The sequence below is a fragment of the Branchiostoma belcheri genome, unplaced genomic scaffold (genome assembly GCF_001625305.1).
Source record: "Branchiostoma belcheri isolate BF01 breed outbred unplaced genomic scaffold, Haploidv18h27 scaffold55, whole genome shotgun sequence".
Classification (NCBI taxonomy): Eukaryota; Metazoa; Chordata; class Leptocardii; order Amphioxiformes; family Branchiostomatidae; genus Branchiostoma; species Branchiostoma belcheri.
Window position 1 is genome coordinate 1,897,042 of NW_017804187.1, and position 21,096 is coordinate 1,918,137.

Sequence of the window (21,096 nt, forward strand, 5' to 3'; positions counted from 1 at the left end):
AAAAGTATATTCTCTGATCTGTTGAAACAGTTTTTTGTAACAAAAGTATTATCTCATCTGGTCAAATAGTCTTTTGTACCAAAGGTATTTTCTCATCTGTTATAGAATATGTTTTCTTTTAAGTTAAAAAACTACAACAGAAAAGTTCTACATGTACTCCATGAAGTATAAAAATAACTAACATGTATGCATCACTTAAAAGTCATGAACATATCTCAACATAGCTATACGTAACGTTTTTTATCTCTTCTGCCGCAAAAGACTTTCATCTCAGATCTACAAGAAACAAGAAGTTTAAGAACAACATAAGGACTTAGTCGATGACTTGTGCTTCAAGGTACAAACATGTACTGCAGTGTTGGTAACCATTGAGCCTTGAGGTAGCTGTTTTCTCAAGTTTTTTCATGTAAGGGTTCAGAGTGGCTCCTGCTCTGTTCCATCACAGTGATCTGCAGAATATGGAAAAATAAAATCATGTGAACTGTTTAGTTTCACTGTACATACATGTACATCAACTTATATATCAGTGGCTTAACCCTCTGTCAGAAAATAATGTTAAGAATTGGACTTTCCAAATTCCATGTTACCCAATTTTACCGAGATGGCCAGCTAAGATGTTTTATGTCTTTCGAACAATGTTAAAATTGTAAACAAGAAATAAGAGACTATGCAATCCTTAAATTCATGAATTCCCCTATATATGTTGATCTGAATCATTTCTACAAGGTCCTTGAATGAAATAAAACGTAAGAGAGAAACATGAGAGAATTTGAAGTGCTCATTCTTTATAAGAAAATCCCTATGTCCTAAAACATATTGTAATTCCTGATTTTTTAACTGTACTGTTATGTTCACTGTTTTCACTGTCACTTCTGTACCGTGAACTTTCTCATTACAGTTAACAAATAATTCCTGGACTTTCTTTTTCCTGCACCTGTCGCCACCGTGAGTATATAGTTCCATGAACATATCCATTTTTCTCAGACCGTGAACTTTTGCTACCGTGAACATAAAGTGAATTTATTATCGCACCCACCAGGCCCATCCAGTCGTGTATCAGTCACCGTGGCTGACATGTCACCGTTAGGACTGTAGTAGGAAGATGGCAGGCTGCCTTTCAGCTGGGAGGACAGACTGCCCAGTCCAACTCTCAGGGGGGACAACTGTAGAATCAGAAAGTTCATCTGTGTTGGTAGTTACATGTTTAAAGTTAAAACTTTTGGTCCAACACAACAAAGTTCTCTCACCTAGAGCTTTCGAACTGCTTTTCAGGCAACACTATGATCCATATATATGTCTGCAATGTAGGTATGTCTGTATAACTAGAAGGTAACATTTGCAAAGCAAATGCATAATGTTTACCTTCACACATGGTCTGCTCAAATACATTCATATATATGGTCAGACAGGAGTCTAAATCCCTCCTACTATGTAACAATATGTAACCCAACACTAGTTCCCATGGTGACAGATGTCAACAAATCAGGTCATTGGCCAGGTCAGAGGTTAGTGTTTGGAACAGAAGAAGAAGAGGAAATGTAGCAAAAACAATATGTTTTCCTTCGGTAAACATAATAATGAAGAATTGAATTGAATTGAACTGTTGTTTCACCTTCTCTGGGGCTGTTTTCAGCGATGACTGTTGCTCGACGATCTCTGGTGATGTTTTGAAGAAGGACTGTTGTTCCACCATTTCTGGTGTTGTCCGAAGAGGAGAGGGGGGAGGGGAGAGTGAGGCTGGGGAACTGGTAGCTGCCATGGATACCTCCAGGTCTGTGGACTGTATGGAGAAAAACATGCTACGGTCAATCTACTTCATCTGCAGTCATCATTTGCTGGACTACTTAACATCAGTACTGTGAATGTATTTCTCCTGACATCAAGTGTTACTAGCAGATCATAGCAGATCTGTGGCGACACACACAAATACTGTACATGCTGCCCCCTGACCCTTAATCTGATCTTGCAACATGGCTAGGATGGAAAACGTTTGTCTGTCTCTGGAAACACACACACTCACATAAATGTACACAAGCACACACACAGACTGACACATACAAGCTAGCACACAAACACACACTCTCTCTCTCTGATACACACAAGCACACACACACTCAAACACAGACACACACGCATGCATGTGCGCGCACACACACACACACAGACAGACAGACAGACCACAACAACACCACACTCCCATAAAGAGATAATTTAATAATGCAAGCAGCAAGACGACATCATGCCAAGACTTCCACACTCACCTCTGTAGCTGGGCTCTCCTCCAAGCCTGACACACTGCTGTTCCCACCCGATGTAGACGAAAGCTGGCTGGAGTTAGAGGACTTCTTCGTGGGTGACATCATCAGACCGAGGGACTGGTAGGCAGCCTCCATGGAGGCCCGCATGGAAGAGGTGAGCACTGATGTCAAACGCCTGGCCGTGGGGGGTGTAGAGGGGGGTACAGCTGAGTCTAGGGACGTTTCAGGGGTGTCAGAGTCAGCAGGCAGGTTGGATGCTGAAGAACAAGAAATATATTATCATAAAAGTTTATCTGTGTTAGTCGTTACATGTTAAAAGTTAAAGCCTCACTGGGTCAGACTAGGAAAGAAATGTCAAATGACAGAAAAATGGAGGCTGGCTAGAACTCTCCCTCTTTCTATCCAGTTTATCGTCTGTTGTTCCCTGTAACGAGGGTTAGACATGCTTGCACACAGATGCTGGGGCTTGATGGTAGCTTGCCATTTGCCTCTGTCTTGTGTCCTTGGGCACATTTTGAAACAAATAGTGCAAGGTTTCTACATAGCTTGATTTGTCTCTGGTACAGTGTGGTCAGAGACAGTTGCCTTAACACTACATAGTTCTGACCTGGTTCTGAGTCTGTGAGTGTGACATCAGGTGATGAGACCCCGTACTGGATCAGAACGTTTGCCCCTTTCTCCTTCAAGATGTTGAGTTGCTGCTGCTTCAGGATTTCTTGAGACGCAAGCGACAGACCAGGGACCTTCTCTCCTTCTGTGCAAGATTTCTTCTGCCCAGCACTGCTGTCAGCTTCTTCCTTTGCCATACCAGGTGAGTTTGGCACAATCTTCTCACCTACACAAGGAAATATTGTTACCTGGATGTCTATCTGTATCTGTATAGCCGGTATAACCGCCTTTCGGCATAACACACCAGCTTCGCAGGCACGCGGCGTGGAGGCAGCTGGCTACATTACACCGATCGACTTGTTACACCTAACACTTGAACATCTAACTCTAAACATTGTTTAAAGCTATCTAATGACTATGCCCCTACTGTACTTGGTCTTACCTTCATGAAGTCAAGTCTAAGTTTATTGTGCAACAATTGCATTGGGCACAAAGTAATATATGGCAAATAACAATAACTATAAACTTCTTCTACTAGAGTACTCATCATAAGGTCAGGTACTAATCTAACCTTATCATTCAATACATGTACATGTTATAACGGAATATTTCACATTATGACACGGTTTCTCTTTTGTATAGCATGATGTATATATTCACCTAGATGAGCAGATACAGAGTCAACAATTTTCTCACCTGTTTCCTTGATGACTGCTGCAGTGTCAGAGACAGGGCTGACCTGTGTTGATCTCTCACTACTGAGGCTGGAGGCAAGCAGCGGAGAGGCTGGTCTGATCAAGGAGGCAGGACGGTCCTTTAATACAGGACTCAGGGGCTGGGGAAGGCCTGAAACATACAGAAAGTTTTATTTCAAATTCATGCCCGAGGGCTAATTGCATGAACAGAAGAAACATTTTGGTATAAAAACAGTTAATTAGTACACATAGAACTACTGATAACTATTAAGAAACTACTGGGTTTGACTTCTTTTTTGAAGACAGAGGAAGACAAAAGGATCCCACGGCACTTTTTCTGTAATTTGTGGGTTTTTGGATGTTAAGAGGAGAGTAGTTTTCTTTTCAATTGTATATGTGTGAAAGTTTGGGTAGAATTTGGAGGCTACGTAAAAGAGTTCATTTCGTTCATTGCTATAGAGGGTACAATTTGAGATAAAATGTGTTTCGTCTTCCACCATACAACACCCTGCCATCACACATTATATCCAGAAACTCATGCTCATGTAAACAACAGTCTGTCTGAGTAAAGAGACTCTTTTACACAACCAAGTGTTTTATTCACAGCCGACATTTCGGTGACCATCTGTCACCTTCCTCAGGGCAATTCTGACTGGTCTACATTGCACTGCAGCACAGGTGTCGTTGTATTGTACGTTTGGGAAAGCATCTACAATGTATAGCAGAAAAGAGTAGTAAAGAACTGTAAAACAGTTGTTTTTTTACTGGTGGAGTTCCTAATAAACATATCTAAACATTAACCTGGTGCAGCTCTAGGAGAAGCTACTGGGGCTTCACTAGCAGTTGGCAGTGAAGTACCCAGACTTGGAGCTGTGTAGGCTGCCTTGGTTGCTGCTACAGTTGGAGATGGTTGGTCTGTCAGGCTGGTAGCTGCCAGGTCATGTCGTGTGCTCTGAATGAAAGAATTAATGAATGAATGAATGAATGAATGAATACTTTTCTTTATTCTGGAATGCTAGTTTGATGGGCAGGCCGCTTTTCGACATCATCGAGAAAGGAGGAGGTGGTGACATTATATATAAACAAATACAAGGCACCAAAATTAATACATATTACTAGAAAAGTAACATTTGCAAAGCAAATGCATAATGTTTACCTTCGCACATGGTCTGCTCAAATACATTCATATATATGGTGACAGGAGTCTAAATCCCTCCTGCTATAAAATTGCAACATGATGTAACCCAACACTAGTTACTGTGAAGACAGACATCTGATTCGGGTCATTGACCTTATTTGTTTGATGAAGAAGAAGAGGAAACAGAACGAAAACAATATGCTTTCCTTCAGTACACATAACAACAAAATTAATACAGTAGTTAAGTAAGTTGTACATTGTTAGTCCAAGAACTTCCTACCTCCTCTGCTACATGGCTACTGCCCAAATCCTGGACCAGACTGGGAAGAAGGGCAGGGCTCTTGTGTTCGATCGGCGGTGGGAGTTTTGCAGGAGGTTCCTTGAAGAACTTGAGCTGGAGAAGGGTCTCGGCTGAGGGTCTGGCAGTACTGTTGGCCTGCAGCAGTCGGGGGAGGAACTCTCTATGCTCAGCAGCCTGGGGCAAAATAGTGAAGGAAAGAAAGAAAGATACAGCACAATTACTGGATATTCAGAAAAGTTTGTGGCACAAATAAAATTGTCCAAGATGAGCACTCATGGATAAAATCTGGTGATATGTAGACAGGTGGTCACCATAGACAAGACTTTTGATGTTTTTGTCAATGGGGAAAATTATCTAAGAGATAAAGTGGTTTCATTGCCTCAAGTACACAACACTTAGGGATTGCCAGGATTCAAACCCTGAACCTTCAGATTCTGAGTCAACAACCCTATCTACAAGCCCTCCATGCCAAAGATCACACTCACCAAGATGTAGTTACTTGTACAGATTTGACTGTGCTTACTTACATGTACTTACTTACTTACCTTTCTTGACTTTGATCAAGCTTCCACTCAACTTTTGTTGAGTTGAAAACCCTAAGACCACAATTTCTTCAGAAGACTCATACTCACTATCCAATTAAGCATCTTTTTAACTCACCAAGCTGATGTCCTTGAGGCTTGGCACTCCAGCATCTGTGCTATTGAAACTGTTAGTGGGATGACACATCCACAGTACCAGCACACCAAACTGGTACATGTCAGAGGCAGCTGATGCCGGCTCACCTCTCCCAACCTCAGGAGGGACGAAACTCAGGCCGTTGGGGGTCTGGTACGGTGTGGCTACACGCTGTGTCTGTGGTGGGTGAAACAAACTTAGTATTGGTTGTTTTGACAGTTTTTTAAAGCACATTTATATTTTCATAATTGATTCATACTAAATTGTTTTTGTTATTTTCTTCATTCATCTTGTATTTTGATGGCTTTTTAAAGGCACTTCTGATTTTTTCTGAATCCTCTTTAAACATCTGTGAAAAACAACAGCACAGGACTGGCAGGGAAGAACTTCTTTCAGCGTACCTACACTACAATGAAAGAAACATTACCTCCACCAGACAAATTTTACTTGCACTATTCAGAATTTAGGAAGTATGGATCACACTGAAAACTGTTCAGAAACCATTATATCAAACTTGAATACGTTAATAATATGCTACATCTGACGAAGGTTGACAATATCGACCAAAAATTTTTGGTCAGTTCACTCTGTGTTGGAACTAAGCTCAAAGTTTATAACTACTGAATAAGATGCCTACCGCCGTCTTGGCGAAGTCATAGTTGTCCAGGATGCCCTCTGTCCGGCCTGGTGCAAGTACATACTGAGGGGTGACAGCACCATGGCACACACCCCTACTGTGCAAATGGTATAACCCTTCCAGTACTCCCTTCAACACCAGGAAGGTCTCCTAAATAGAGAAACATATTATATTATATTAATATAATAGTTTTATTGCAAGTTCATGCCCGAAGGCTAATTGCAGACAGACATTGATGACAAGAACAATGAGTGCAGAATGTATTGAGGAGTGGTATAAAATTATATGCTAACATGAAGTTCTACACTGTACGTTCTACTAATCTAACTTTCTATCTCTAATACTATAATATTCAACTTACTGGCATAACAATTGTGTGAGGTACAAATACACAAGCCTACACATACTACAACCTTCTCAATAATGCAAAATTGCAGATTTTTCTTTTGCAATATTGTAAATCTCTGTAAAATGCAGATGGGTATTTCTAACACTGCCATTGATGCCATTCAATTATAAGACCCTCCCCCATTGTCGTTTTCTACACATAAAAGAAGACTACATACCATGTTGTTGAGAGGGTTGGAGTCTTGTAGCTCTATCAGGCTGGACCCCAGGTAATACGGCATCTGCACATACATCTGCCTCATGGTCTATAGAAACACAACAACTGCTTTTTAGTCATGTTTGTTTACCTCCTTGTTTCATTGGCACAAAAACATAAAACATATAGAAGCAATGATACATACAAAACTAGAAAAGTAACATTTGCAAAGCAAATTAATAATGTTTACCTTTATGTATGGTCTGCTCTGTTAATTCTTACTCAAACACATTAATTTGTATGGTGACAGCAGTCTAAATCCCTCCTGCTATAAAGTTGCAACATGATGTAACCCAACACTAGTTACCATGGCTACAGACATCTGGTTCAGGTCATTGACCTTATTGGTTTGGAGAAGAAGAAGAAACTGAGCAAAAACAATATGTTTTCCTTTGGTAAACATAATAACTTCCTTGGAGTGAAGTAACAACTTAAGACATTCCCACCTTACTGAAGAAGACAGCCTCCACAGCTATAAGACTAGGATGCTTGAAACTATGGAACTCCTTAGCCCTCGCCAAGACGGTTTTCTTAGCTCTCTCCCACCCCTCGCCTCCTTCGATCATGTACTCCTTTATCACCACCGGCTTGTGGTTGAAAGTGGTGAGGACTGCGGCAGAGTAGGGTGCAGTTCCCTTGGTGAGCGCTAGGGGGACTGGGGACATGTTGTAGTGGTCCAGCTCCCATCCAACCTTCACAAGCCCATCACTCTCCTGGAACACAACATGGATTGATTGATTGATTGATTGAGTGGGACTTTGTTTATTCATGAAATACTCAGTCTATTATCCACTTTTCATTGAGTAGTCAAACGAAATTTAACAAGATACACTGGTTACATAATTGAAGTCCTACCAAATCCAAAGAAGATATAGTTTTGAAGTGATGATTCTTATACATTGTAGCTATCAAGGACATTCTTCTGTAAAGTGGAGACTGGAAACAGAAGGCTTGCAGAATGATTCTATAATACAGACAAGGCAAGAAATAAGAGATGGCAGACTTCATCTCTTTACCCACACTGCTCTGCAACCTTTCCAGTCCTACAGACAAAAATTGCAGAATAGCATGTATGGCAATGCAATGCACAGACACACACACACACACACACACACACTAACACACGCAAGTACACACACACACACAGACACACACACACACACACTGACCATGAAAGTCCCCAGGTTGAGTTCAGGATACAGAAGGGGCAGCTCTGGGAAGTGTGACCCGGCGTGTGTGGCTGCCTCTCCCAGTAGCTGATGCTCCCGGCTGAATGCCACCTGGATCTTCTCTCTCAGGTCCATCAGGTGCAGCTCCACCTGCTGCAGCTGCGCACCTGTAACACCCTGCAGGTGGGTGAATAAAATGTAAACTTAGAAACTTAAAGGTAACATTTGCAAAGCAAATACATAATGTTTGCCTTCACATAGTGTATCCCAGCAAACAACAATATGTTTATTCTTACTCAACACATTATTTTAACAAAATATATATGCTGTGACATAGTCTGACACAGTCCCGCAACTTGCAACATAATGTATCCCAACACCACAGGGTGTTTGCTACAGCACCATTTACCATGGTGACAGATGTCAGGCCCAGGTCATTGACCTAATGTGTTTCGAAGGAAAGAAGAAGAAACAGAGCAAAAACAACATGTTTTCCTTCAAAAATGTCAAGTAAATGTGAGTGAGTGAGTGAGAGAGTGAGTGCATGTGTGAATGAGTGAGAGAGTGAGTGCGTGTGTGAATGAGTGTGTTCTTACCTCCTCCTCCAGGTCCTGTTTGTCGGCCATCTTGTGCCTTATCTCTGACTTGATCGCTCTGATCTCCTTCTTCACCTGCCTGAGGGGCTCCAGGTCTGGCTGGGAGGTCAGCCAGCGAGTCATGTCATCACGGCACTTCACATTACGCGCTAGCAGACCCTGAAAAAAAACATAAAAATAGTAGCACGGTTGGGATGGCTTAGTCTCCATCTAACATTGATTACACCCAAGTCTCAACCTGAATTGTACTGTTTGTACCACTGTGAGGTTTGAACAATTCAGGACCCCTACTATTTTCCATGATAGCGCTGGGATGTTTAACGTGCTCAAGGTGTGGCTCTTCTCAAACACGGGACCCTCCAGCTTTATTCATTTAAGTGAAATCCTCAAAATTGAGAAGATCCAGCGCAGAGCTGCACGCTTTGTACTTCACCGTTACAGAAACACGTCTAGTGTCTCTGCAATGATAGACCAGCTCCAGTGGTTGTCCCTCCAGGCTCGACGCCGTAACAGCAGACTAGCCATGTTGTACAAAATGCAGCATGGTCTTGCCTGTGTGAGTTGTGACTCACTGAACCCCCTCCCTGCCAGTAACACAAGGCGCCGCAGAGGACACAGTCAGCAGTACCAGCAGCTGCCCTGCCGACACCGACCTACCGCTTCTACTCCTTCCTCCCTCGAACGATCAGAGACTGGAACTCACTGCCTGAAGACATTATACAGTCTCCATCCCTGGCGACCTTCGCTTCGAAGGTGTCAAACCTTGCCTAAATCACATATTAGTATATGGTGACCTTTGACCCGTTAAACATGTCAGTAATTGTCGGAGTGACGGCAGCCGGACATTAACGGAAGAAGAAGAAGAAGTGGATGTCCCTAACCGAAGCTAGGTATTCGTTTACAAGAAATAAGCATAAAATGTACTTCCCAAAGGCACAACAAGATCTCAGAACCTTCATAGTACAGCAAACAAGTTACAAACTATGCAGTACCTGTAGTTTGTTGCCTGACCTGCCACTATACACGGGAAGATTCAACTTTTCGGTGTCGCAGTAAGTAAGTACCTGTAGTTTATGGATGTCTGCAGTACCTTGCAGTAGTTTGTTGCCTGCTCTAACTTTTCCCAGTAAGAAGTACCTGATGCGCCACTACGCACAAGAGGATCTAACCTTTAAGTCACAGTATATTGTACGTACCTGTAGTTTGTGTATGTCTGCCATCTCCCCCCGTAGGTCGTTCAGCAGCATGTTCACCACAGCTGTCATCAGCTTCAGGTCAGCTCCCTCCTCCACCTGTTTATTGGTTGTTTAACAAAAATACACAAGTAACATTTGCAAAGCAAATACACAATATTTACCTTCGCATATGGTCTGCTGTTTTAATAAATCTTACTAAAACACATTCATATATCTATGGTGACAGGAGTCTAAATCCCTCCTGCTATAAAATTGCAACATGATGTACCCCAACACTAGTTACCATGGTGACGGACATCTGGTTCAGGTCATTGACCTTATTGCCTTGGAGAAGAAGAAGAGGAAATGTAGCAAAAATGATATGTTTTCCTTCGGTAAACATAATACATTAGGTTGAAGTGATACTGGGGTTTTGTAAGGTACCTGTGCATCTGCCAGCTCCTGCTGCATGACCTGGCCAAAATCAGAAAGCAGCTCCGCCAGGTCTGACCCTGCAGCGCCTGTCTCCACGTCGTTACCTGTCTCTCCTGTCAACAGGCTGCTCAGGAACTGAAAAAAAGGATGTGTGTGTTTAACAAGTTACATCATCTTTATTAAATTGAGGAAACATTCATGACTAGACATGGTGACAGCAAACTCAAGTTATATCAACAATACTCATTTTCACTTGAGTTAAGCGCAGAAAGTTGTGCCTATCCCAAGGGCACAAGATCGGTGGCATGTCAGGACTCGAACCCAGGACCTCTTGGTTCTGAATCGAGCACTCTGCCGATACGCGAGCACTGGATACGCCACACGACCCCACATACAACTGTGATCGGTTGAACATAGGAAATTGTACTGTACATGCAATACTTTGCAGTGCTTTTATTTCACAGACATCTCCTTACCTGCACCACTGCCTGTAACTCCTGGCACACCTCCTTACAGTGTTGGTTGGTTGCTCTGCGCAGAGACTGGAGGTTCTGGACTTTCTGGGTCTGCACATATCAAAAATATGCACATCAACACAAGACAAGCAAAACCTGATTCACCGTTAGGCCACACTGACTTGATTATATGTATGACATCCACTCGTCTAACAATTTCGCCAGTTTCCTAGAAATTTTGGTTGTTTTGGTTGGTTTTCCTTCAATGCCTACAATCATGATAATGATCATCCTGGCATACTCATCTTCACCTGAGCGAAGTGAAGAAAGTGCCATTTTCAAAGGCACAAGGTTGGTGACTTGTCAGGATTCAAACCCAAGACCTCTTGGTTCTGAGCCGACTACCGTTTTGCCACACAACCCAGACAACGTTTGTGACCATACTATTTCTTTTGGTACTTGTAGAAAGCCAAAGGATGAAAAAACAAGATGCCAAAGGAAGCAAAGCACCACAAAATCTTCCAAAATGAAAGAAGATGTGTAAGAATCTACTTTTTGGTATACCATGCTGTGTGTTCAATCATTTGTGTGTTCAACCTTTCTGACCACTCAGATTTCATAATGAAGGCAACTTTTTTTATCCATTTTTTTGCACGTTTGCATCAGTTTTGGTGTGCCCAGAGGATGTCATCCATATAATCATATCTGTATGGCCTTAGACCTTCTATCAGTTATACCTGACATACAGTACATAGTTTCACTAGACGAGAGAGACTGAACTAGACTTGAGGAATATAGCTTTTCAGACGGGTGCGTGGTAAGATTAAGCTTATTGTTGTGTCTTGTCCAAAAGGGCACCTGGCTTACCAGTTTTGTTACTCTGTAGGCCATAGGTAGACCCTGGGGATAGAGGAAAAGTTTGTTTTGGTTTCATGCAGTGGGGACACCTTGCAGGCAGTTGTGGAATTGCAAGCATTTTAATTAGGGTTTCTTGTAAAGGAAAAAAAGAAAACGGAAAAAAAAAGACTTATACATTTGGAAAAATAAAAATAACAATCCCCGCTTTACTGTCAATGTGTGATGGGGTGAGTATCTGATTTTTAGGTAACATTTTTACCTAGGAAACCTACGAAAATATTTGGGCACACAGCTCCAAATTTTGGTTCACAAAGCTGCACATTCACCAGAATTTCCAGCCCTGACAAATATGCAGAAACACATACAGACAGACGGACAAAATAACAGTAATAACAGACACGTACACGCCACTCCATGAAAGACTGGAACGTCTCGGTGCTAGCCTTGCCGACAAACTTCACCTCATTTGTCACATATTTCTGGTAGGTCTGTTCGATGCTCACGACCGTGTCTTGGAGAGAAGAGAGACGAGAGTGGAGCGGAAGACTCTGCATCTCCTGGATACACTCTGTGATCGCGGTGTGGGCGTCACAACGCGCGTCGTTCCTCGCAGATATCAGGGTGGTCAGAGTTTCATCCTGCAGGAAAAAACACATGGTTGACTTAATTAGACTAATTAGACCTGGTTTGTCACATATTTCTGGGGCATCTCCTGGATACACTCTGTGATCACGGTGTGGGCGTCACAACGCGCATCGTTCCTCGCAGATATCAGGGCGGTCAGAGTTTCATCCTGCAGGAAAAAACACATGGTTGACTTCATTAGACTAATTAGACCTGGTTTGTCACATATTTGTGGTGCATCTCCTGGATACACTCTGTGATCGCGGTGTGGGCGTCGCAATGCGCATCGTTCCTCGCAGATATCAGGGTGGTCAGAGTTTCATCCTGCAGGAAAATGCACAGTTAGACTAAAAAAACCCAGTGCCTTCTCACACAAAGTTAAGAGTGTTACAGCTGGTTCATTCTTCCAACTCCAATTCACTGTTTGCGAGTGTCTCTCTCGATTGTTTTCAGTTTATCCTGGGTCCACCTCTGCACCTTTTCTTTCTGACCAGTGAAAGGGCTGCTAGAGGAATGATGCAGTAAGAGTAAGCTTCATACGTTAGCTTCAAGCCCCAAACTGCAGCACATAAAAGAATCCCACAAACTTAGAAGAGAAGGGATGGCCCAGTGTGCTTCGGCTGTAAATGCAAACTGTAGCAAAGCCACAGACGGTCACGGAAACGTCGGCTGAATAAAAGACAATTGTGTAAAAAAGAGTCTCTTTATTCAGTGACTTACCAACCTGATGAAACTATTCACGGACGTTCATGTAGTTAGGTTAAATTCCAATTTAGTTTTTACCTCCTGACTACATGAGCTGATCTGTTCCTGCAGTCCCTTGAGTTTCCCCAGTGCTTCTGACACCCTCACCACAGTCTGGATGTCGGCAGGGCCAATCCGCTGTGTTTTGTCTGTTACCATGGTGATGGCCTGCTGGATGGGGTCAGGGACATCCTGCTCCACCGGCATTTCTTTCCTGGATAAGTGAAACAGTGACAGTTATAACATTAAAATGAAAGTGAAACTGATCTCAATCCAGTTTTAGCTCACTGAACATACATAAATGATTTCAATGATTTCTTCACTTTATCAGAAAAGTACGTTCTCGTAAAACCAAGGACTTAACTAACATTTATTTTCAGATTAGTTGCACTAGTGTACCTTTTAAACAAACAATTTCAAGGACTTTCCAATATTGAATTGTAGTACAAAGTTGAACTTTATTCCACAAGGACAAAGATCAAATTTACAATGACCACTGTTGTCTTCATAAGGAGAACTAATGACGAAGGTGACAATGGTCGTTGAAAATTTGATCTCTTTGTCCTCATAGATGAACTTTCATGATAAGGTTAAGTTGACCTCACCTGCTGACTTGTACTTTCTTCACCTGCGCTGAGACGGCCTGTACCTGGTGTGAGAGGCTGTTCTCTATCAGTCTGTCCTTCTCACAGATGTCCGTCCTCAGCTGTACCAGGGCTGCGTCTCTCTCCTGTAGCTGGATCTGTGCTTCTTCCAGTCTCTTTTCTTTCTCCTGGATCTCCTGGACTTGGAGCTGCAGCAGCTTGTGTTGCTTCTGTAGTCAAAAACAGTAACATGTTAGTGTATATATACAAGAACATACATTGTAGACAAGCAATTCCGTGACATACCAGGCAGTATATATCAACCAAACTGAACTGGAAATAAAATGTAACTAGAAATATAACATTTATTAATTTTGCAAATGCAAATGAATATTTACCTTCACATAGTCTAGTGTAACTATCTACTGCTTCATCTATTTTTACTCAAAGACATTATAATATATAGGTAATGCTTTAATCCTTTCAACTCTGCATCATGCAACATAACAACCACAGGGTGTGTGCTACAGCACCAGTTACCATAGTGACAGATACCTGGTCCAGGTCATTGACCCTATGTGTTTGGAGAATCAGAAGGAACAGAGCAAAAACAATACCAACATTTATTTGGTCCTGAAGATTGTGTCTCTCTTGAACGAATAGTTTGATGCGACCCTCCATGTCTCCAAGCTTGGCTTTTAGGGTCTGTAGCTGGTCCAGTGCTTCTCTGTCACGGCTAGCTATACCGGTGTCTCCCTTTGCCATCACCCTGGGAAAGATAAATGTTAAGTTAGCTCCTAAGCCTTTTTTTAGGCTGTAGGGGCAGTGGGTTGTTAATCCGCTGTGTCTAGGGTACGGTATTGGTAGGCGGAGCCCATCCTTCTCCTTCCAATGTCTTTTACCTCCCCAGCCAAAGTCATGTACCCGCTTTACACCTGGGTGGAGTGAGGAAAGTTGTGTAAAGTAACTTTCCCTATGACACAGCATCTAGTTGGGAATGCCAGGGATCAAACCCACAATCTCTCAAATTTGAGTCCAAGCTTAGCCATTCTAGGGCTTTCTGACTTTAACGAAAAGTTTTCTTTTGTTAACTGTATCTGTTCATCTTGTTTAGTTGTGACCTGTACTTAGCCATGCTAAGTGTGGCAAAAATGTACGATATTCAAATTAAAGTGATAAGAATGAGAAAAATACAAAAAGTTTGACATCTACCTGTCCACTATTTCGGGACTGTGTTTCGCAGGGGGCTGTTTCACAGGTCGTTGACCTATGAACCCTTTCTCCACCATGGATTGGCTGACCTTGACCCCGTCCACCATGACCTCAGCTTCGATTGGTCCGTCCTCAGGTGTGGCGCGCACCTTCACCTGTACAGCCTGGTATTCTATCAGAGACCTCAGGTGGGCAATGCCCTGCAAAAAGGGGGAGGGCACAGGTCAGGGCTCCATATAGTTTTTCTGCATCCTTTAGTGGTGTAGGTAACAACAGACAAAAATTCCAGTACCAGGCAAAGCTTCTAGCCCTCTAATTGTGATTGAGAAAAGTACTGCCGTGCTGTGTGCATGGGAAATTGTACACATAGATACAAACACACACACATACACACAAATACAAACAGAAACACACACATACAGATACAAACACACACACACACACAGATACAAACACACACACACATACATATAGGCATTCTATCAGCGACCGCAAGTGGGCAATGCCCTGCTATGGGAGGAAGGTCTCTTCTGTGTGTTGAGGCCTGCACACACACACACACACAGACACAGGGACACACAGACACACACAGACACACACACAGACACAGCCCCTCCCTACCTGTGCTTGTTCCTGACCAGTAGACACCATCCCTGAGAGTCGGTAGCTCTCAGCATACGGAGGTAGTGAGGCAAAGTCAATGGGAAGCTGGCGTATCTCCCGCCACTGGACTGTCTCCCTGTTCCCGTAGTCTACATACTGTACCAAAGCCTGAGAAATAAGTACAGAATTAACTCTATTATCTCTCTATATCCATACACATGTCTTGTCATGTCTTGTCTGCAGGGCAAGCCCTTTGTAATAGCCAACATGTGCCATGCAATACACATTTAATGAAAAAGAGAAAAAACTTACCTGATCATCTGATACCATGTTAATGACCCTGCATCTGTACCACTGCTGGTCTTCTGAAAACTTAGCACCATACAGCTGGAAAGACAAGACAGAAAGAGATATTGGTCAAGATAAACTTAGTAAATCATGCTATCTCGTATTGTACTCAATACAATACGGTAACAATAAAAACTTTAACATGCAGGGCTCAAAATTCATTTTTGGGAATATAGCACTACTGGTGCACCCAATCTAAAAAAAAATGGGTGCACCATATTAAATAATCTTATAAAACTAAGACTTATTATTTTTCTGACATTTACCTATCAAGAATATACTGTATACTAGTATACATTAGATATCTTTACATATGTAAACCTATAAAAACATCTGGGTGCACAGCTCCAAGTTTGAGTGCACCAAGGAGCACATGCACCCAGTATTTCCAGCCCTGACGTGAATGTTTACTGCCTAAGCTAACCTGAGGTATGAAATGTTAACTAACCTGACTGGGCTGTGGGGGAGTAGTGAGAGGTCTCCCCTGGGCACAGACCCCTTGCAGCTCTGCTGAGAACTGCACTATCTTCTCTCCAACCTTCATGTTCTGCCCCCAAAATGTGCAGACATCCTCAACCTGGGTCACAAACACTTGCCTCTCCTCAAGCTAAACAAAAAAAATAGCAACAACAACAGGGAATCAGAGACTTAACCCCTTTCACTCACTCACTCACTCACTCACTCACTCACTCACTCACTCACTCACTCACTCACTCACTCACTCACTCACACACACACTCACTCACTCACTCACTCACACACTCACTCACTCACTCACTCACTCACTCTCTCTCTCACTCACTCACTCTCACACTCACACACACACAGACTCACTCACTCACTCACTCACTCATACACTCACTCACTCATTGACTCACACACTCACTCACTCACTCACTCACTTGTCTCCTCCAACTAAACAACAGGGAATCAGAGATGGTAGAATTCAATCTCTTACCATTAACTTCATTGAGGCCTTGTTAAAAATGTCTTGAATGCCAGGATGTATTGTTCAAGATCTGAGCTTAGACTACATGCCCACTTGGCTTGCACCACTGTATCCAGCAGATGCTTTTTAATTTTAGGTATTAATGGCTATTACTACTACTACTACTACTAGTATCAGTTGACTAAAGGCTGTTAGAAATATTGTCAAAGGCTTATGTATGTAACATTACTTAATTTGAGGAAAGTAGTAACTTATAGGTGGGGCAACCTAAAATTCTGATGGGCAACCTAATTTTTGCCCACTGGGTAACCTGTTTCAAAAAAGTATTTTGTACACTGCTATGTACAACAAACATGTATACAGTATTTATAGGTTCATTATACCTGGGAAATTCCCCCTTGTGCCACAGCCATAGACCCATTTGTTCCAGTGACAGTCCTTCGCTGGTTTTCCTTGTTCATGTTCCAGTTGCCTTTTCCTGGCAAAGGCCTGTTGTTATTCTCCTCAGATCTGTAAAAAAATAAAGTTGGACTTTCAAAGAAAATGCCAGGTACTTAAAATATGATTCAAAAGGTCATCAGAGTGCATTTACAACAATATAAATGAAGGGTTTACCCTCTACTGGCAATAGATTTTTTACAGCAGCAGGGACCTCCCTAAACAATGGAGCAGTGGAGCTCCTCCACCCAGTCCTTATCTCAGCTCCACCCTGTTAATTTTTAAAACTAGTGTTTTTACACCCTTTTCCAGGGTTCTTTGGTCAAATTTACCGATATTTCGCACCCTCCTCCATTCTGTCCTAAATTTCTGGGGAGGTCCCTGCTGAGCAGTCACTCTCGATACAAGGAAAGCTATGTGTGAATTGTCACATCCCACTATACTAGTATTCCCTGCGACTAAAATTTAAAATTTGGTTCAAAATAGTGAGGCTTCACTTACGATTGTTCCCGAACCTGAGTGCGCCTCACCTGCAACAACAGAACAAGAATAAAATTTCATCAATGTATGTTCAACTTGAAATATATTCATGAGGTAAAGTATGTACAGTATTTACAGGTTCATTGTACACATTCATATGCAAGCAAGCTACTAGTTGAAGTATACTAGATATCATTATACAGTAGTATACAGATTTTGTGTACTGACCATGAGAAATTTGCCTTCAAAGATCTCCCCATTGGTTTCTTGCACAGCCTTCTCAGCATCCAGCTTACTGAAGTACCTCACAAACCTGGGAATTGAATAAAAAAACAGTTGCCAACATCAGAAAATATGAGCAAACAAAAGGGAAAACCTTGTAATAGTTAGCATAGCACTAGTACATGTATCAGTTGATCGGCCAGTACGCCAAAAAACGAGTTACTCAAGCAACTGGGTATGATTTTGGAAAGTTGTTTGAGTAACTGCTTTTTTGGCATATCTTATTTCCTGGATGTCTATGTCAATATATCGGACAGTAGTATAGTTGTATGTTCCCTATTCAGTATTACTTTTCTTTCTTTGACATCAACACAACTACAAGCAATAAGCTACGGTATGATTTTGTAAATAAAGGCGCCGCCATGTTACAAACAAGGGTGTTAGGGATGGCAGACTTTGCTCCCTTACCCACAACACTTTGCAACCACAGCAGACAAAAGTAGCAGCACTGAGGATGTGTAAAAATTGTGTACATCGAAATGGGATAACAAAAACACACAAAGAAAGAGACGACAAAACAATACTTCACTCCTTCAATAGACTATAGAGGCTTTTCAATGATTATAATTTGAATACCCAGTATTTGAGCTTGAATTAGACTTGCAAAGGAACTGTACATTTCAAGACTGACTGAGTGTATGAATATGCAATAAGATTTGTTGTCATTGTAATTGTTTAACTAGTTACTTACGCGACTTTGGTGCCCGGGTATTTCCCTTTGATCAAGGCTATGGAGTGGATCTCTCCAAAGTCTTTGTACCTGGTGTTGACTTGCCTCTGAAAAAAATAAAAACACAAAATTTGAAACATTTTAAAACATGCCAATCACAAGTTTACTGCATCTAAAATTTTCGTGGCAAGGCAAAAATCAAAATTTCATTTCTGGCGTCTTTTCATGGCTTGAAATAAAAGTAGTAGCACAATAGCAAATTATGTTGGAAGTTATGCTGAGTTTGAGTTGGAGAAAATTGGCAGCGAAAAATTTGACACAAAATAATTTAAATTATTATATTTTAGAGTATCTCACAAGGCATCATTCCTTCTGTAACATCTCTGGGACAGTGAGTAAAAATCCTGAACGAAAAAAGTCGATATTTTCCAAGCTTGTAAAAAAAAAAACACTCTTGAACTACGACACAGATGTTTCTGAAAAAGTCGTTCCCGCCAAAGTGTCAAAATATCGTCTGTCTGAGGCGTCAATCACACAGCAAACACCACGCCTCCCGTCCTCCGCAAACAAAACTCAAATATTTAACTTTCCGGGTCAAAATAGTCTCTAAAACACCAACAGACTCAGACCTAGTTCCTAGCCATCCCTAGTTTGCAAGTTTAGCTCAAAAACTGGCGCAAAACCTCGAAATGTGACCAACATCTGCGAGTTTCCGGCCTTCCAACAAAAAGTTCGGCGCCGCCATGTTGGATTTTTTTCCAAGAACTTACGTCTGTAGCTGTGTCCGGCAGACCGCCCACAAAAACGTCGTATGTTGTCGTTCCCTTGTGGTTGCTTGAACCAACGTCTGAGTTCAGCATGCTGCTCATGTTTTGTCTTCAAGAAGGGGCTTCTAAGGCGGGAAGAAGTTTGGAAAGACGCGCCAAACACGCACCGCAAGACGGGCGACCGACTGGAACAAACTTTCACATGTGCACAGACGCGGGAACGAGGCGATTTGAATAAATTATGCCTCGGCTCTTTCCGTTACTTTGCACGATAATTGCCGAATTCTCTTTCTCTTTCTACCAGGCTTCGGGAGGAGGCTGTTCAAAGAGTAGAAATCGGCCCAAAAGAGAAAAACATGCCAAGGGCCGATCAACTCCCTTGTTGGCATGCTATCTCTCTATTAGGCCGATTTACTCTTTCCAGCCGCCTCCCGAAGCTAGCCTGATTAAATCGCTTTTGCCGGCCGCCCAACATCCAGCCGGCCCCCGATGTTGGGTGGCGGACTATGTAGGGAGCCCCCCGGAGCTTGGGTTACATAGGCTATCCCGAAGCCTGGTAGAGGCTAACGTTACTCTTTCTCAACCATACCATGACCATACGAAGCAAAAACGAAAAGTCAAGAAGATGTCGGATACTTCGGTAAATCGACTTGAAAGGGAAAAGAAAGTTCATACCAAAACCCAACCATAAACGTTTTATACTGAAACGCAACGTTAATACATAAAATTGCAAAAACGCTGAAAGCTCTGGTTTTCTTTGTATTCTTTTCTTATAGCTTTTGTTTTGTTAGATAGTTCAGCTGACTTGCCGTCAACCTACTCTCCAAGCAGAGGTTTGGGTTTTGAGTTGTTGTATTTTTTTGCGTGCTTTTAGGCTTTTTATTTTACCATTCTCCTGCCAAATTTCCCGCCACTTGTAATGTGACAATGTGCTTGTCGTGTTCGAATGTTCCATTGGAACGCTGTTCGAACGTTCGGCTTCGAACGTTCGCGTTCGCAAACTTTAAGACCAACCGCCATACTTTTTTTCTTTTTGTTTGTCCACTCGTTGTACCCTTTTTCTTGAAAACTGAGGCATGGAGGAGGCCGATGTTTCACCTGCTCGAGTTTCAGCCATGGATGAAATCATGCAAGAGATGCTCAAGAGCAAGCAGGCTCGACCAGACACGCCTACAAGCGGTCCTGGAGGGGACAGCAGCCAGGTTGCCGCCGATATTGTCGTCGAAGATCTGGAAGAGGATGGCGCTTTGTTAGATCACCAGCAGAGCGACGATAGCGCACAAATGGAGGATACCGCACAAATGCTGGCAGACGTTGTTTCTGACATAGTACAGGTAAAAAGAAGCAAGTCTAATTGTCACAATGTAATTTTAAGTGGAGTTTTATAAGTATATACAACTTTTAGCAAGTGTCTAATTTATATTATGTCACAACCAAATTGAGCTAAATCGACATGGCTGCTTTCTTTTTGACAACTCTCTCTCTCCCTCTCTCTTTCCCTCTCTTTCTCTCTCCCTCCTTCTCTCTCCCCTTGCTCTCACACTCTCTCCCTATCCTCTTACCCCTCTCTCTATGTCTCTCTCTCCCTCTCTCCCTCCCTTTCTACCCCCCTCTCCCTCTCTCTCCCTCTCTCTCTCACACCCCTCTTTCTCCCCCTCTCTCCCTCTCCCTCCCTCCCTCTCTCTCCCTCTCCTCTCTTACCCCTCTCTCTTTCTATGTCCCTCTCTCCATCCCTTTCTACCCCCCTCTCTCCCTCCCTTTCTACCCCCCCTCTCTCTCTCTCCCTC

General features: G+C 42.5%; 2 protein-coding genes across 2 annotated transcripts in view; one reads left to right on the top strand and one right to left on the bottom strand.

The window, feature by feature from the left end:
* Window positions 1-414: 414 nt before the first annotated feature.
* Window positions 415-19,529, bottom strand: LOC109481324 (serine/threonine-protein kinase 31-like). The gene is made up of 31 exons (XM_019783857.1): window positions 19,313-19,529; window positions 18,564-18,649; window positions 17,819-17,903; window positions 17,612-17,640; window positions 17,056-17,182; window positions 16,172-16,330; window positions 15,688-15,762; window positions 15,394-15,543; window positions 14,773-14,972; window positions 14,182-14,329; window positions 13,582-13,790; window positions 13,016-13,190; window positions 12,013-12,246; window positions 11,618-11,650; window positions 10,772-10,861; window positions 10,305-10,430; window positions 9,882-9,977; window positions 8,686-8,844; window positions 8,090-8,266; window positions 7,367-7,633; window positions 6,883-6,969; window positions 6,317-6,466; window positions 5,662-5,856; window positions 4,981-5,175; window positions 4,364-4,514; window positions 3,564-3,713; window positions 2,866-3,093; window positions 2,262-2,515; window positions 1,652-1,780; window positions 1,037-1,163; window positions 415-449 (listed from the first exon to the last, which is right to left on the bottom strand). Exons 1-31 carry the CDS (start codon window positions 19,409-19,411, stop codon window positions 415-417), a joined length of 4,425 nt encoding a protein of 1,474 aa, XP_019639416.1. The 5' UTR covers window positions 19,412-19,529.
* Window positions 19,530-20,328: 799 nt separating this feature from the next.
* Window positions 20,329-21,096, top strand: part of LOC109481412 — a 5,770-nt gene continuing 5,002 nt past the window's right edge. Inside the window, exon 1 of the mRNA XM_019783966.1 lies at window positions 20,329-20,643. Within this exon, the coding sequence (XP_019639525.1) occupies window positions 20,386-20,643 (258 nt within the window). The 5' untranslated portion in view covers window positions 20,329-20,385. The remainder of the gene's footprint in view (window positions 20,644-21,096) is intronic.

Excerpts from the sequence above, each read along its gene's own strand:
- LOC109481324 (XM_019783857.1), bottom strand. The coding sequence starts at position 19,411 with ATGAGCAGCATGCTGAACTCAGACGTTGGTTCAAGCAACCACAAGGGA. Across the intron at positions 8,267-8,685 it reads AACAGGACCTGGAGGAGGAG|GGTGTTACAGGTGCGCAGCT; the intron begins GTAAGAACACAC and ends ACCCACCTGCAG. Across the intron at positions 1,164-1,651 it reads TCAAAACATCACCAGAGATC|TTGTCCCCCCTGAGAGTTGG; the intron begins GTCGAGCAACAG and ends CTGATTCTACAG.